At 44.2% G+C, this 17,695-nt stretch overlaps 1 protein-coding gene across 10 annotated transcripts; it reads right to left on the bottom strand.

The window, feature by feature from the left end:
• Positions 1–560: 560 nt before the first annotated feature.
• VEZF1 (vascular endothelial zinc finger 1) lies at positions 561–16,798 on the bottom strand. 10 transcript variants are annotated; one of them, XM_070357257.1, is made up of 9 exons: positions 15,930–16,288; positions 14,338–14,432; positions 13,910–14,017; positions 13,134–13,354; positions 10,514–11,208; positions 9,686–9,749; positions 8,462–8,663; positions 7,194–7,346; positions 561–3,948 (listed from the first exon to the last, which is right to left on the bottom strand). In XM_070357257.1, the coding sequence occupies exons 4-9, from the start codon at positions 13,137–13,139 to the stop codon at positions 3,521–3,523; spliced, it is 1,548 nt and encodes a 515-aa protein (XP_070213358.1). In that variant the 5' UTR covers positions 13,140–13,354; positions 13,910–14,017; positions 14,338–14,432; positions 15,930–16,288; the 3' UTR covers positions 561–3,520. The 10 variants fall into 10 exon arrangements, with proteins under 10 accessions (XP_070213358.1, XP_070213362.1, XP_070213360.1 ...); XM_070357261.1 differs by lacking the exon at positions 13,910–14,017; XM_070357259.1 differs by lacking the exon at positions 14,338–14,432.
• Between the last annotated feature and the right edge of the window lie 897 nt (positions 16,799–17,695).

The raw sequence follows: 17,695 nt of genomic DNA, 5'->3' as shown, positions 1-17,695 counted from the left end.
AATCGATGATCAGAAGAAGTTTGGAAAGCCTCAATCATATACAAAACAAATGTAGGTATCCAAAGCTTTTTATTAAATGGTGTCAGATGCATCTTGATCTGCTGTCTGGAGATACTGCCACTTGGGAACATGGCGTTCTCTCTCTTAACAGCCTTCTTGGAGGCAGCCATCAGTTTTACATCTTTGTATTATGCCCTTTACTGCCTAACAGTGCCTGGCACATTGTTTGCACTCAGTAGACATCTGATGAACCTCGTGGAACACAAGTGATTAGGCAACCCAACCTAAAACCCCCTTCAGGTAAAGCAGCTGGATTTAGAGCATAAGAAAAAAAAAGTTTTAAAACCATCTTCTCTGGGTTTACTTTACTTCAGCTGACTGGTGGGGAGTAGTTTTCCCGCAGCCAGCCTGGTGCAGCCCCACCCTCTCGGCCCAGGGGTCACTAGTCCTTCCATCTCTCTGCCGCCCAGTATCAAGATGTGTACACCTGGAGAAGTGCTTCAATTTCTCTATCATCATGGGGAACTGGTGAAGCTTCTGAGGTATTAAGCAATCCATCGTAACATTTGTGACTGGTTAACTTTAATTTGTCAAAATAAATCTGCAGTTTTTGCATGTTAGTAATACAGTGCTGGTATTGACAGAAAAATCATCCATCTGCTTACATAGAAACCTTTGTTTAGGAGCACACCTTAGGAGGGAAATGGATACAATAAAAGGCAAAATGCAGGCCAAGAAGCGAGCCGTAGAGCGTAACAGGCTGGATGTCAGATTTGAGGATTATCTAATACAACTCTTTAGCTGCCAATCTGATAAAGGGGACGCTCTTAACCAGGTTACAACCAGAAGAGAAAAACAAACTCTGCTTTTTTGTGAGCGACGGCCGTCGTGCCTTCAACACTTGGTTGAATCAGTTCATCAGCATCAAAACTCAATTCCAGTTCCAAGACAGGAGAATTTCACCACAACCGACTTTGGCGCCCCCCACCCCCGCCCCCATTTCAGCCGCCCACTGCCACCTCCATCCTGCCAACTCTCCCTCCCAAAAGAAGACACGACGTGGCTTTACTATTGCAGACAAGCTTGAGTGAATAAAGGATGCATACAAAATAGCATTTTAACTGAAGTCATACAATGAAGTCTCACTCCTGTTTATTATACAATGAATTGATAAAGCAATCATTCTAGTATATATCTTTTTTTTTTTTTTTAAAGAACTAATACTTTCAGGGTTCTGACGACCACACTCTAGCCTGGGGGTAGGGTCCACACCTGCCCCCACTGAGGACTGCTCCTTGGGCCATTGTGGAGGAAGCCGGGCTGTGTCCATCCTGGAGGACTGGATTGCCTGCTCAGTCAGAGAGAGATGACACGGCCCATTAAGCAGAGCCAGAACCCCATCCTGGGGCTGCGTGCCAGGATACATGGGCTTCCTCCAAATGTGGCCACTATCTGCCCAATCCAGGCCTCAGCAGGGCCGTGCGTGGGCCTTCCCTACATGAGTCCTTCCAGTAGTCCACACATAATGCTCTACATATTAAAAACAAACCATCTTGGTACTGTGGATAGGAACAGTTGTAACAAAGTCATAGCTACATATTTTTCTCTACATTTTGTTTATTGAGACAAACTAATTAAAAGGCACAAACAGAGGGCATGTTTACATGGACATTATAACAAACATATACATTAAAAGTGTAGGAATGTGTTGCCTTCCTGCTAAACAGAAAGTTCCTAAGCTTTTATATATACAAAAGTTGTACAATTTAATGTCCTAAAGTACAAAAGATCATTTATAAAATTATTTTACACTAAGTACTATTTATTTTATTTTTTCACTACGTAGTTCAACCCCCTCGAACTGCTTTGTATAATGACACACAGATACCTGTCCCTGATGTAGGAAGTCTGCCTCAGACGCAAGGTATTTTGATGCTTGAACTGACACAGTGGGGCATAAATGGAAGTCATCCAGTTTGATAGTCAGTCCTGCAAACAGTTTGCAAGATTAACACAACTAATGTCCATTTCTCTTAACTGCAAGATTAAAAAAGGGAAAAAACCAAAAACATATTGCAACTTAAAAAAAAAAAAAATCACAGCATCTTGGTTTTAGTAATTTTTTTAAAAAACACAATGCTTTAAAAACATTAATGTCTGGCATGATGGTGGAGAGTATCTGTTTCCCTAGCTTTTGGTTTCTACTTTATGTACAGAGATAAAAACATCCTGCTAAGAAATAAAAAGCACATGTCTTAACGTGCACAATCATTGCTGGGTTTCTGCAGGGAGTGCAGACAGCTGTCTCCCTGAAAACCCCACAAAGCTGATACAAGTGTTTTCTCAAAGGAAAAAAAAAGTGATGTCCGTATTTACAAAGTTGAACAAATCTGCACAATACTTGATTAAGAAACGGAAGGTGAAATTAAAAAAAAAAAAGATAGACTCTGCTTGTTCTGAAGGGGCATACTACCTAGTTAGTGGTTAGAATAAAAACTGTATACAATTTAATATAAGACATAAACTCTAGTGAGCAACTAACACATCTTTCCCTGTTGAAACATCAACAGGCTCTGATTGGGAGAGAGAGGGGCATATCACATCCCAGTGCCTCCAGCGTCTTCCAATTTAAAGCAAATACATTTTAACTGTTTCGAAGTACTCCGTGACCCCTGAACAGGAGTCCCGCTGGCATCCGTTTGTTAGGAGTCTGCCTGTCCGCACACCTGACTTCTCCTCTGCCAGTAGCGGCCTTTTCTTACCAAAACACAATGTGTATATTTTGTTTTTGTTTTTTTTTTAATTTTTTAAAAAAGTCAACTACAATGCTGTATTTCATCAGGATTAGTATGCTGAGCAATATTTACATCTCCAAATATCAGGTCACAATCCCTATTATATGTTGAAGTTAGAATGATAAATTATCATATGCTTTGCATATCAGAGCTGGTATCACCTTTCCCATAGGGAATGCTGCCTGAAATTAACATATTCCCAAAGGTAAAATGCATATTCTCTGAAATGCATTTTATTATGACAATGCATGTATTTACTCATAAAAACAAACACAGACAATTCTACACTAGCTCTCAATCCATGGATTTAGAACTTCAGGTTAAAATCAGCCATCCACCTTGTTCATATCGGGAGAAGAGCTCTGCTAGTGTTTAGAATAAAATGATTTCTTGGGATTAGAAACAGTAATGCTGTTTTATTTTGAAACGGATTTTGCTTTTTTATGATTGGTTTTAATTCTGACGTTTCATCTTGCCAACTACTATCCTGTTTAAGCAATGCTGTCAGCTAAAAGGAATTTCTGATTAAACTAAAGTGGTCCAATGATAAGTGACATACATACCCTACTTTGAACAATCCCAGCCAAATTGGAGAAAAATGCTACTACACTATTATTAACTAATAAAATCTCCCAATTTCATGGTTTACTTTTTGCTTTAATAAACTAAAAGTAAGTTGCTGGTAAATATTTACTTTATCCCATATTCTGATTTTATAACACTGTTTACCAAGGTGGTGATGTAGGCAAAGCTTGGGGTAAGAAAGGCATGCTCTCTACAGGTCTCATTGCTATATTGAGAGGGGCAGCTAATGTCATAGGCGTGGGCAGGTTCATTGGAGACGTGATGGTGACAGGGTGTGCTATGTTCACCGGGGCAGTGACGGGGGTGGGCAGGTTGACGGGGGTAGTGAGTGTTAAAGGAGAGGTCATGGATAATGGACTGGTTATAGTCACGGGATGCCCGATGTTCATTGGGCTGGTTATGTTAACAGCGCTTGAAACATTGACTGGGCTTCTCATGCTCATTGCAGCTGCCACTGTGACTGGGTTTGACATAGTCCCAGAAGACACAGAGGACGTTATATTGAATGGAGTAGTGAGAGTCACAGGTGTCGTAGCAGCCGTGGAGGTTTGGCACAGGTTAGCAGCTTCTAAAATAAGAAGACAAAAGGGCCTTTAGACTCTAAACACAGTGAACACAATTCAGTTTCTGAATCAACTTCTTTTAATTAAAAAGGACAAACATTTAATAAGTTAAATTACAGTTTTCTACCCCATGGTCAACTGGAAAGGAGGCTCCTTCTGAGCACAAAATTGGGGGCCAGGAATTCCAGCGTGAGGGCAGTTCTCTTTTCCGACACTGGGCCTTCCACAAGGACTGAGGAAACTGGCTTAGCCTTGGTGCTTTTGGTTCCAAGTTTAGATTTACTTACCTACCTCACAATGATGCTGGAAGATCAGGTAATTTCTGCAAGGCACTCTGCAAGGCAGAGGTATCGAGTAGTGCTAAGTATTATCACTATGCTTCATGCGGCTCCGCTGAGTTCTACAGACTTTCCAGGGAAGAGCCCGGCACCCGCAGGCCAGGCTAGAAGAGCCTGCTTACACAGAGCTGGGCTGATGGTTACACAACGGATAATTGGAAAAACCTTCTAATAAGGCACACGTAACTAGCAGAGAGAGGTGTGTTCTCGATGCTATGTACTCTAAAGCTTTCTAAGAGGTGAAGCCACATTCTGTTAAGGTTTTAAAAATCCATTAGATAGGGATGGAAAAACAAGCTATTTTAATAATCATCTGTTTATTTCAGTCTTAGACAAATCATTTTAAATAACCCTGTTGTTTCTGCTTGCAGTTATCAATGACGTTAAGAAAGAACAAGCATCCCTCAGTAGGCTTATGTTCTCCTCCCCTCTCATTTTTCTCTTTCTGAAACTGACACAATCGCCTACTTCACCCCTAGTGTCATTTAACTGTACATAAGACAAACCACCAACCATACCAAAGGGGACTAGCGAGGCTAGCAGACCCTGCAGTGAGCTGGGGATTGTGGTCCTTGTCATCAGCAAAGCCTGAGCACTTCTTAAGGAAAACTTTCCTCTGGGGTGACACCCCCCTACTCCACCCCTCAACCAAAATTCAGCATCATCTGCTGGCGTGTCAGCAAAGAGCAGTAAGATGATGGATGGGGGTGCTGTGACTTGGTTGTCGAAATGCATTTGAGACTAAAGATGGAGGTCTGCCCGTATGCCACATTGGCTCAAATCGTCTCAGGTGGACCCTTGAGTCAATGAGCAGCATTTCCTTGATGAGCATGATGTACCCTTGGCACTGCTCCACACTCCTTATCAGGGATTCCCAAACCTGGCTGATGATCACAATCATTTGCCTAGGGAGCACTTTAAAAAAAAAAAACAAAAACTGCTCCCCAAGAAGTTCAATCTTGAGATTTAGACAGAACCTGGGAAATCTATACATCTAAGAAGCCCCTGAAATGATGATCTGATTGTCATCCACGTTTGGAAACTTATTTAAACCCAATATTTAAAAGTGACGTGCTGATTCAAGTTCAGGTTTTCAGGTCAGGAGTCTCTTCTCCCCAAAATGTGACATTTACTCACATGAACACAGAAGATTCTAACACCAGTGGCCATTTCCAAAGAGATTCACGTTACAAATGGGACTATAATAGCATTTTGTTTCATGGAGATCAGAAGATGAGCTAAACAACTGAGTCTTATTATGCAAGCACACTGAAATACAATACCAAACAGAAGAGTGCAGAAAGAAAGAAAGAATGAGGCAGAAACCAACTCATTTTTGAGGTGATGGCAGCACTGCTGAAAACATTCTCCTCCTGCTGGAGCCCGTGGATTTCCACTTCCCCGTCCACCATCTCCCTGCCTCCCCTACCATGCTTCTTTTGAAACGAACTCTGTCCTTTTCTGTAACTTAACCACTTTTACTTCTTCTCTGAGTAAAATATCCTTCATAATATGTTTTCAACCCACTATGCAATTACCATGGCATATACACATATATACATTTTCTCCTCTATCCGCCATTCTCCGCTCCTTCTATCACAAAACATTTTATCAAAATGACAATATTCATTTGGAAGACAGGAGTAAGCAGCACCAAGTGGAAAGCCTATCTGAACTGCTCCCTTCTTTTCCTCCAATGCCAGTGCGTGCTAAGTCACTTCAGTCGTGTCCGACTCTTTACGACCCTATGGACTGTAGCCCACTAGGCTCCTCTCTGTCCACGGGACTGTCCAGGCAAAAATGTCCTCCTCCAGGGGATGTTCCTGACCCAGGGATTGAACCCGTGTCTCCTGTGTCTCCTACATTACAGGCAGATGCTTCACCTCTGAGCCACCAGGGAAGCCCGCCAATGCCAGCTGATGCATGAAAAAGAATGCTATTCCTTTTATCTTTATCCAAGCACAGGCTGCTCAGAAGGGATCCGAGAGGAAGGGAATAGCTGCACTACATGAAAGCAGAGGACAGAAGAAGCTACACAGCAGAGGGATTCCGCAGAGCCCACATGCAGGGGATTCCTCAGGAATTTAAAATAAGACACGACAAGGGAGAGGGAGGAAAAAGGAACTGAGGACTCTGTCCTGTGGCTGATGATACTCTGACCAAATGATTTAACTGAAATGGCTGCACAACCAAAGCTACAGCTACTAAGTTAAAAAGCTGTGTTGAAAACTGATACTCCAACTGCTTCTTTATAAGATATATATGAGAGAAAAGCAAACCATTCTCAAAATTTCAGTAACAATTACAGTCAAGTCACTATCAACTGAAGTACACACATGTTAAGCTAACGCCACCCCAGTGACAGACTGAAAGAAATTAAGGGTGAGACTGAGAGAAAAGACACTGGCGTTACAGAGTCTGAAGCACGTACAAAATAATACAATTCAGAAACAACTCTGAAAAGCAGAAAATAGCACAGTTGTAAGAAAACAAACTTATGTACACAGAAGGATAGTTCATCTACCTCTAAGAGGGAGAATATTTTAGAAACAAAAAAAAAGGAGCCTTTAATACATGGAGGCTGACATAAAAAGAACATAAAAAGGAACTCTGAGCGTATACAGCAAAGTACCAAATGTGGCTCCAAATTTGTAAGGAAAAGTAAATCAAAAGAAAGAACATAAGAAGTACTGAGAATTTTTATTTCCTAGGAAAAAGAAAACTTTATCCAGAAGCTTAGAAGCTTTGCGGCTAGTAACTCAACCAGATACTTCCCAGCATAGAGTATCTCCATAAAGTGTTTCCATAAAGCAGGACTCTCTGAGCTGTGGCTATTTTCCTTTGCTACTTGGCATACACTAGATGCAAACACTTTTCTAGCCACGCTGCGGGCACTGGACACCTCATCTTACCTTTCTTTCTCGCTTTGACAGCTTCTTCCCACAGTCTCAATGTCTCTACCTGCTTCCCTGGCCAGCTTGTCACATGTTGTTGCTGCTGCTGCTGCTGCTGCTGTTGCTGCTGCTGCTGCTTCTGGTTGCTGGTCTCTTCACTCATGCACGCTACTCCAAAGACAAACCAGAAACACCGTATTTACCCTGAAAAAGTGTGGGCTACTTTTCCAAAATCCAAAACTTAGATACCTTGAGTCCTCACGCCTCCATGATCTTTATCATCTGACCCAATAACTTTTTTTACTCTAGTACACCTTTTGTGCAGCTATGTCTCTATTGGTCAAAATAGATAAATTAATAAAAAAAAAATCCAGAAAGCTAGGGAAAATCAATATAAAAGAATTCTTTGCTACATTAAAAACCAAGTATCTTTCAAAATCGAACTTGGGTAATATTAGCATGGAATAATTAACGCTCATCAAAATATCTAATATACTTAAGCTATTTACCACAATAATGTACATTAACAAAGTTTGACATGCTAGATAATAAACCCAACATACTTACAAAGACGCAAAAACAAATGACATTAAAACACATTAACATTCTTTCCTATTCACTTTTGGCCAGCTATTTTGAGAATTTGATGTTTCTGCCACATAAAGCACATATATAACAGAATACAGAATTAGGAAAACACTTTCTTCTGGTGGTTAGGGAGATCTTAAAGAAAAAGCCTGGGTAAATGCAAGTACTGAATTTTATCCACAGGTCCGTGGAATAGTCTATCTTCGGCTCTGAATTTAAGGTAAGCAAAGCATTTAAACATTCCAAGGGATATGATATCCCTTTTCTGTATAGATTTGGGTTTGGAAAGTAAAATTATTTAACACTGCTTTTATCTTTAGGTTATTGAGGACATGCTATTAATGTAATCAGGAGTTAGGAGGCACTTCTGCCACAATTCTCACACACTAAAGCTTTCTATTCAAACTCCGAAAGAAGGAACACACTGAAAAACAGCCGCAGGGAAACTGTGCTCCTCGAACATGGGTATTATTAGTAGACGGTGCAGGAGTAAAGGCAGAATTAAGCCTATTTCCAACACTAACGTACACTCTCCGCTGATGCGTACTTGTGTACTTTAGTGACAGGAGGAAACAAGATGAATATTAATACAGTCCTGAGAACCCAAGTGAAAATATCTTCAATATATTATGGGAAAAAAACCTATACTCCCATCGATCTGCAACAGAACAAGAAATGCGAGCCAAGGCGCTGCCTACTTTTACTGATGCCCTGTTTGCACGTGTTACAGTTGATGCTTTGGCTCTGCCCGTGCGTCTTCAGATGGCTGGTGATGTACGCTGCGCTCAGGAGCTTCCCGCAGATGTTACAGGACACCTTGCCTTCGTGGCGCACCATGTGCGTCCGCAGCCTGTCTTTGGTGGCAAAGGCAGCAGTGCATGTCTGCATGAGGGAGGAAAACTTTTTTTAAATATAGACTATCCTGTTCTACTCATTTTAAAGTACGTTATATTCTAAGGTATTACCCTACCCAGGTAAGCAAGCAGACTGAATCAGCTGGATTTTAATTGCATGTCTGACATAAAACTGTACTCAAAACACCTGGTCAATTTTGGACTCTTACATTTTGAGGGAAAGAAAAAAATATCAAACGAGTAGTGAAAAGATGTGAGCTGTAGAGCAAGTCAATCTTGGATTTAAATCCAGCTTCCTATCTCACTAAACAGTGTAATACTCAGCAAGCTAGCTAACCTATAATTTACTTCATCTGTAAAATGAAGGTAATACCTACCTCACAAAATTACTGGTAGATTAAGAGCCTGGCCCACGGCCTCATAGCAGGTACTCACTCAATGACACTAGTCTCCTTCCTCCAATTGGATTTTTCTTAGAATTCATATCATTTACTTAATAAAATCAGTTATTAACAAATTTAACTAAAAGGAGCACAAAAAGACTTTCTGCGTAAAAACAGAATTACTGACACCTAACACAGTCGTTTCATTAAGATTCTTAAACTTTTCATTACCACAATTTATGTCATTAAAAATGCTCCAATGTGGCAATAGCAGACAAAAATCCAGTAAGTGGTTACATTTGGGAAAACATTCCCATTTTCTTCTATTATAGTTAAAACCACCTCAACCATCAGCCCAGAAATTAATTTAAAGCACTTCATTCATTTCAAATACACAGTGACCTTTGCAAGACAATACATTTTTTTCTTATAACTAAACACTGCTGCCCAAGAAAAGGGAAATGTAGCTTAACAAAAACAACATTTAGTTACATTTTTAAATGATCTTGCCTCCCAGAAATTGAAGCTGTCATTTATGTTTTATAAAACTAGAATTCAAAAGGACCACATTTACTCAAGTCAGTGATTTTAAGACTACTCAAGAATGGTGAGATTTGATTGGCTCAGACCTTCTGGATAATGTGCATTAAGTGCTACACTAAGGATAAGTCATTTTAACTCTTACTTGGCATTTGAAGGGTCTTTCTGTTGAATGGACATGTTTTACGTGACAGCTTAAGTGGTCAGGCCTGTGAAAGAGAGAGTTTCAACAGAAGATGTAATGGAACACACATAGAGAAATGCTACTTACTGGGATGTTTACATGCTTGGCAGATACGGGTGGGGGGCATTTTAAAGAAAGCTAGCAGAATTACCAACTCCCCCATCCCCCAGTGCAAGCCTCCTTACCTCTCTTACCATAAACAAAAGTCTTAGTCCTTTACTTGTTAATTTTCTCTTCTAGTCAACATCAAATCATTCTAGGTCTTGACTCTTTACAGTTACAGAATACCCAAAATTTACTAACACTTGCCAGAGACAACTGCTATTAATATTAACTTTAAAAAGCCTTTACAAATGAAAATTAGTGAAATGTTAGTAACCACAGAGAAATGGAAAAACACGCTCTCTTAAAAGTTTTAAGAGTATCCAAGGTCGTCCCAACTTCCAGGATATGTTTCCTTGATTTGTGCAGTGAACCTCATGACCAGTCACCCAACTGAACTGAAAAGCACTGGTTCTGCAGTGATAAGAAGTATTGATGTGCTGAATAAAGGCCTGAGTCCACCAAGGCACTTCTTAAATGAAATAATTAGTTAATCCCTATGTCACACTTGTCAACCACACCTAACTGGAATTAGCCCTGGAGGTATAATACTTTATCTGTCACCAATCTCCTCTAATAAGGCAGGCCTGCACATATCTAACCTCACATAAACATTCTAGATCTAGAGATTGTACTGATACCATAATAGGAAAAAAAACAACCAAAGAAACAAAGCAAAGCGACTACCTGGAGAAGCCTTTCCCACACACGCTGCAGGTATAGGGCTTGGTGATGCCGCCTTCGTGAGACCTCACGTGGTACGTCATGCGGTCCTTTCTCTTGAAGCGCTGATTGCAAATAGGACACTCGAAGGGCTTTTCGTCCGAATGGGAGAGCTTGTGCCGGTTGAGGTGGTACACGTCTCGGAAGGCCTTCCCACACATCTCACATGCGTGGTTCTTCTTGACAGGCTTACTGGGTTTCTTGACAGACTGGGTCACGGGCATAGCTGTGCTGCTGGCGCTGCTGCTGGGGTTGGTGCCCGAGGAAGATGTAGTGACTGTGGACAAGATGCCTGCGATGGTTGAGACCAGCGAAGTTCGGCTGCTGTCCCCAGCGATGGTGGAGATGAGGGGAACCACCGTGGTGGGGGTTTTCTTTGGCCGGGACACCAGCTTGATGCCTGTGTGGCAGGACTCGTGGCGCCTCAGGTGATAGCTGTCCCTGAAAGCTTTACTGCAGTAAGTGCACACAAAGGAAGTTTTGGGCTTTTCTTTCTTAATCCCAATGGCATCCTTTAATGTTTCTGGAGCAGCCTGAGGTTTCTGAGTTATCGGTATTGGAAGCAATGGTTTCTGATCAGGGGGCTCCACAGCAGAGCTCAGAAGGGGCAGCAAACTGTTCTGTGCTGCCTGCTGCTGGTGATGGGAGGCTTCATGGGCCTAAAATCAAACATTCACACTTCAGAAACTTGGCCTCTAGCAACGACCCTCAAAATACAACATGCTTCAGACAACAGAGACCAGAAGAAACAATCAATGACCCTGTAAGCTACTCTCTGCGGCAGAGATCCAGCAACTACCTAGCTACTCTCAGAGCTCCCATTACAAAGCATTTAAAATCACTGCACAGACACAAAACTTTTGCAAATAAGTTGCTGACAGTGATCTTGCTTTCAAATAGCTGACTAAACTACACACCACCCTGGTTCATAAGGGACATACCAGCTGACGAAATCAGTTTGCGTTAGTCTGTCAGTGCTTAAACCAAGTTTAAATAACTTGTCAAAAAAATTACACTTCAGACTAAGTCTTTAACAGCACCTTACTGCAGTGATGCACAAACCACACACTCACACACATACACATACAGACATATTATCATCTACTTGTTTATTTTACCTAGGAAAAGACAGGCACTAGTTCTCTGAATATACATGCTAGCTGTTAAGTTTACTTTTGAGGTTTTCACTTAGTTCTACTAAAAGATTTGGCTGAAATGAAACCTGAAGGTATCTGTGAAGGCAGCCCCCAGCAGACACCTGCCAGTTGTTTTTCAGTTCATTTCACCTCATCCTTCAGCAACACTAGTTCAAACCCTAAACTCAAACTAGTAAGAGAAAACAAGATATAAATAATTTAAATTCCTTTCATTTTCATCTACTTTTAGTGGTTCTGCGGCTGCTAAGTAGCTTCAGTCGTGTCCGACTCTGTGCGACCCCATGGACGGCAGCCCACCAGGCTCCACCATCCCTGGGATTCTCCAGGCAAAAACACTGGAGTGGGTTGCCATTTCCTTCTCCTCTAGTGGTTTTAAGTCCTGTTAAAGTATCGGATATTTGCTGTTATAAAGTGCTTTCCACTCCTCCAAAACTGGGGGCTGGACACTGTTTGGAAATTTCCTTTAGCTGCACTGAAACCAACATTTCATTGTGGATCAGGTTCTTGGTATTTATGAGCAATTACTCTCTTGGATTTGATTGTTCCAAAACTGTCCATACCTCCATACTGATAGACATTTAGGAAATGATGGGAAAAAAAATTCCTGAAATAGTTCTTCCTAATATGTTGTACTCGATCAACATAAATTTTGAAACTCTTGACAGTAACCCTGAGCCCCTATGCTTGAGTTTTATAATCCTAAAAGGATATATGCACTCAGAGGTAAGAGTTCCAAATATTTTAAGCATACAACATCTTTGGAAGGGTCCATCCCATCATCTTAGAGACTCCAGACACTTATTTACCCTTCGTACTCTATAATTCCAAGTCCTACAGTTCACTCCATTAAGGAGAAAAAACCATGGAGACAGACAAGACACACTCACTCACACACACACACACACACAGCTCTTCTGATGAATAAGAACATCTACCACACAGCCCCATATTTACTTGATAGCAGCACAATAGCTAACTAAGCCTAGAACCAGACTCCCCTAAATCATCAGGAGATATTACTGAGTTACCATTTTCAATTTAATAATTGTGACTGAATCTTCCTTGTGTGCTTACTTATGAGTTCTCTTTCTGGACTTAGTGTTCATACTGAACTACAGTCCACTTTTAATTTAATTTAGGGAGCTCCTATAATTTTCAGGATCTACTCAAGTGACCTCAGTAGACACTTTTACAGATTTTGGACTCTAATCTTACCCCATCTCCAACCTGGCTGTAGGATACCCAAGCTTCCATATAGTATATAAAAGGTTAATAGCTGAAGATAGCTCAAGATACACAATTTCAAAGGCTATCAGATCAGATACTAGGAAACGCAAATCTTCTGGACAAAGCTCAGACTTATAGTGTTCAGAGGCATTTCTCAATCTAAACAGCCGTGAGTTCGAGGGAGTACTAAAAGCACTTACTGCCATTTTACCAATTCAGATGTCTGTGGCAACATAAAGTATTTTTACAGCATTGCTGACGCTCACTCTCACACGAGGGTCACACCAGGTCCCTGCTTCTCGGGTGAAATGCTGTAGAATGCCTCGACCACTACGGGAATCACTCTCTGAGGATTCCTAGGATCCCCACACTTCTATATGAAGCCTTCTAAGAGGGGAACTGGGTTTCCCCAACTTGTTCTCTGGGGAAGAGACAGAGTAAAATAACAACCATGGCCTGCCTTCAGTTAGGTGATTTTTAAAAATATATAACTTCTGCGTAGACTTTTTTTTTGACTAGCATCATCAAACCAAAATTTATCTCCCATCTCTTTCAATAGCAAAGCTTTTTTTCTTTTTTAAAACCCTGCCCAAGCTTTCTTATGGGGCTGGCAAAAACAAAACAGAAATGTTACTTCATCACCCAGGGTGGTAGGATATGGCACCATGAAATCTCCAGTGCCAGAGGGTAAAAGATTTTGTACTGAAAGAAATTAGCATCAGTGAGTCATATCTTGAATGTCCTGTTAGGAGAATCATCCATCAAACATTTTAACAGCTATGGCTTTCACTTTCCACCAGGTTATCTGGAAAGCAAGCAGGTATTAAAATTGTTTTAAAATATAAATTCAACAGGATGCTCCAGGAAACAACAAGAGAGTCCACCTCTCCATTTCCCCAGTGAAAATTACTTAAAACTGGAACTGAGTAAGTCTATTCATACCTTTCCAGAGAAAAGACTGAAATATTCTCTTTACCCATTCAACTGTCCTCGGCTCTAAATTATCACTGCACACATTGCCAAGCCCAGGATCAAATATTAGCTTTCACACTTCTCCATCAGGTGGAAAAAAAGATTTTAATAGCTGAAAAAAATTAAATAATATAAAATCTAATTAAAAAGTTGATCAATAAATGCTTGGCATTTGCTTTCCCCAGGAAAAGAATAATAAAAGTATTCCAAAAGATTTTTCAACAGTTTTCCAAAAAATCAGTTAGGGGGTTTTCTTTTACATAAAGAACTCTCAATTTCTTCCAATCTCCATTAAGAGAGAGCATGTTTAATACGGTACATCTAAATCATTCCTCATGTGGGAAATCACTTCAGTGGCCCATTAACCCCATATTTTAAAATGACCGTTTGAAAGCTTTTTCTCAAGAGGGCACTTGCCACCTTCACACCAACCTGGATGCAAGCTGGTTATATATCATTTCTTTTCCAATGCATTTTTAAGTTGACTTATCTCATTATCAAGCGCATCAAAGCACGTTAAAACAATACTAGATCAGAATGAGAAAAAGGCCAAGTTAGTGAATTCCATAATTTTGAGTATGCTCAATTTTAAGAAGCCTGAATATAATACAACAATTATTTAAAAAGCAAATTACATTCGAAAGAATATGTCTTCAAACAATAAACCATCTCTACACAATAGGAAACGTTTGAATTATCCAGTTCCCTATATTAACTCCACTGGGATGGGTCCAGGGGCTGGGAGGATTAATTTTGAAAATTCTGCATCCGTTCTTGGTTAGTCACAAAAGGTTTCAAGCACCCAAGCTACGCGTTTGGGATTTCGCGAAGTTATTCAAAGAAGGAAAATAACTCAAAGAGGCGGGAAGAACGCACTTAAAGTGACGAGCTTCCTAGCCTCTGGTTCCGAAGTTTCCCCGTGAGCTCATTACTACTGCCCACCAAGTGCTTCGTTTGCAAACAGAAACGGAGCAGGGGGAAAAAAGAAAAAGAAAAAGTTCTCGGTCTTCTAAATTGGGGTCCCCACCTCAAGTGGGCCGACAAGAGGACTGCCAACATATCGGCCACAGTCACCTTCAAGTTTCTTGCAAAAAATGAAGACCAACACCCCACGAATGACTCATCTGGGGGCTTTGTAAGCGGACTTTGTTTGCTCTCTCCACTTGCCGTCTCCCCCACTTGGCTGGAGGAGACGCTCGAGGTGGGACGAGAGAGAAGCGCGCCCCGGGAGAAGGTGGGGCCTCCCCGCGTCCTGGCCCCCCCCCCCCTCCCCGGCCGGGGGATTCCCCGGGCTGAATGGGACGGCGGGAGAGCTGGACAGAGGGAGCGGGTGTCAGCTGCCAAGGCTCGGCAGAGGCTTGCGAGAGAAAACACGTAAAGCCACTGAAAAAGTTTGGGGAGGGGACACACAGTCACAACACCCCCAACTGGGTAAACACGAGGGGGGCGGCGGGAAGGGGGAGTGGCGGGGAGCCCAGGGATACCCGCTATTCGCAGGGACGGGGAGGGGGGGTGTCAGAAAGTCAACACACGCACAAAAAGAGAGAGGCGGAAAGAACGGAGAACGAGCGAAAGACAGACCAAGTAGGGGGGACTGAGTGGGACCCAGGGACCCCCTCACCCCACGGCGTGGGCCCCGGCCCGGCGCGCCGCGGCCAAGCGGACCGCGCTCTCCAGCGGCCCGGCGCCCTCCTTTCTCCGGGCCGCGGGCGGTGACAGCGGCCGGCCTCCTCCCTTCCCCTCCGGGGCGGGAGCGAAGGGTGTGTGCGTGTGCGTGTGTGTGCTGGGGGGGCCCGGGGGTCACCCCGAGGCCTGCTTTCTCCCCCGCGCCCCGCGAGGCCGCCTCCTTTCCCCTCAGCAGCCCCGCTCCGCCGGGGCGGGCGGGCGGAAAAACAAAGGGGGATTAAGGCCGGGCCGGAGAGCGGGGCCGGGAGGGAGGGAGGAGGAGCGCCCGCCCGCCCGCCCGCCAGCCCCGGGCCCGGCCCCCCTGTCCCCCCCGTGCCCCCCCGGGGGGGCCCCAGTACCTGGAACAGGAACGCGGTCCAGTTGGCCTCCATGGCTGCGGCGGCCGACCCCCCTCCTCCCCACTCCCCCCGCTCGGGGCGCCTCCTCAGCCGGAGGAGGCGACAACAAAGCGGCGGCGGCGGCGGCGGCGGCAGCGGCAGCGGCGGCTCCTCAACATGGCAGCGCCGAGCGCGGCCACTTCCGGTAACCTCCGGGACGCACCACCGCCGCGGCGAGCGCGGGCGGGGGGGGAGCCCCGAGCCGGCCGCCGCCGCCCCCGGCGGCCCCGACCCCTCCCGCGCGGCCCCGCGGCCGGCTCTCGGCCTCGGAGCTCAGCCAGTGCCCGCCGGCGGTGGGGTCGGGGCCCCCGCGGCGGGGCCGGGGTGGGGCCGGGGGCGGGGATGGGGCGCGGCGTCCCCCCCCGCGGGGGTGTGTGGTGCTGCGGTCCGCGGCCCAGGCAGCCGGAGCAGGGGGAGCCCGGGAGAGAACATGGAGGACGCCAGGGTCTGGCGCGGCCTCGCTGGGCACGGCCGCGCCGGCGGCGGCGACGCGGGCCCGGCGCCCGGCAGCATCGCGTCCCCGGCAGGCCCTCGGCGGAAGGCGCGGGCTGCGGCGGTCCCGGGGCTGTCCGGTCCCCTTTGCGCAGCACGGCCCCTACCTCCAAGCTGGAGGAAGCCCCTTCGACTTGGAGTGTCTCTCCCGGCTGGTATTTCATCCCAGCGAAACCTCCGCACTCTTGGCGCAACACGCATCTCTGAGTGGCCTTCCAGCTCAAGCAGGGAATCCCACTGGGGTGCAGCCTCAGATCCTCCCTGTGCAGAAGGAAACACTTCCCACGCGCAGAGGTGTCATTACTGGGTTATTCTTGGGTGAAGGGCTGAGCTTCCCCATCCTCCTCCTAACTTCAGATACGATGTGAAATTCTACTTAACACCCCCCTCTCCCGCCCCCCCCAAATTTTTTTTAAAGAGAAACTATAGACAAGAAATTGTTTTAGTTCTTTAGTACAGTCTGCTTCTTCCCCCAACCCCCGCCCCAAACAAAAATCGAACTTCTGGTTGGACAGCGTCAGATGTCACTGAGGTGACCCCGGCCTCTGTTTGCAGTTCCAAGTCTTCCGTGTAGGCGTCACTGCTACTGGGGCTTTGCATGATGATGCCCTGAACGTATTCTATCCATTCCTCACATAGAGGTAGCTATTGGGAATAGCAGAGACAGGCTATTATTAAACAATTGCCTCCGGTCCTGTTAAGTCTCCTGTGGCGGGAAATGAGGGGGCAGGCTCTGTCAGTTTTTTTTTAATAAATTCTGGTTTAAAAAAAAAATCCTCAGTCACATTATTTCAAGACTTCAACATCTTTCACAATTGACTCTCTCTTATCTTATCCCCTCCATTTATTCCTCTTAAGTCACATTCTAATCAAGGTCACCATCTCCAGTTTCCCCCATACATACACAATAAAAATAATACGGTTGTGGAATTTGATTGGTAAAAGAAACTGAAGAGGCATAGTAATCTGACAGTCTGTGTTTCTTTTCCATCCACTACACATGTATACCCGCTGCCCACTCTCCTCTCCTCAGTCACCAGAATGCAGGGGCTGGCAAACGTTGGTCTCGTTTCTTTTAGAGCTGATTCCCTACTGGAAGTCTTGGGGACGAATGAGAAGTTCTGGAGTTTCAATCAGTGGCAGAAGCAGGTAACACATCAGGGAACCAGTCAGCCTAGGACAGGAGGGGACAGAAAATGAATAGTTTCTGATTACACTCCAGCTAAACTGCTACA

This window comes from Bos mutus, chromosome 19 (assembly GCF_027580195.1).
Source record: "Bos mutus isolate GX-2022 chromosome 19, NWIPB_WYAK_1.1, whole genome shotgun sequence".
Taxonomy (NCBI): Eukaryota; Metazoa; Chordata; class Mammalia; order Artiodactyla; family Bovidae; genus Bos; species Bos mutus.
Note: the sequence above shows the minus strand (reverse complement) of the source record. Positions and strands in the feature narration are given on the sequence as shown.

Excerpts from the sequence above, each read along its gene's own strand:
- VEZF1 (XM_070357251.1), bottom strand. The coding sequence starts at position 16,624 with ATGAAATACCAGCCGGGAGAGACACTCCAAGTCGAAGGGGCTTCCTCC. Across the intron at positions 11,209-16,567 it reads GGGCTTCCTCCAGCTTGGAG|GCCCATGAAGCCTCCCATCA; the intron begins GTAGGGGCCGTG and ends GTTTGATTTTAG. Across the intron at positions 7,347-8,461 it reads CAAACAGGGCATCAGTAAAA|TAGCGTGCATGAGTGAAGAG; the intron begins GTAGGCAGCGCC and ends TTGTCTTTGGAG.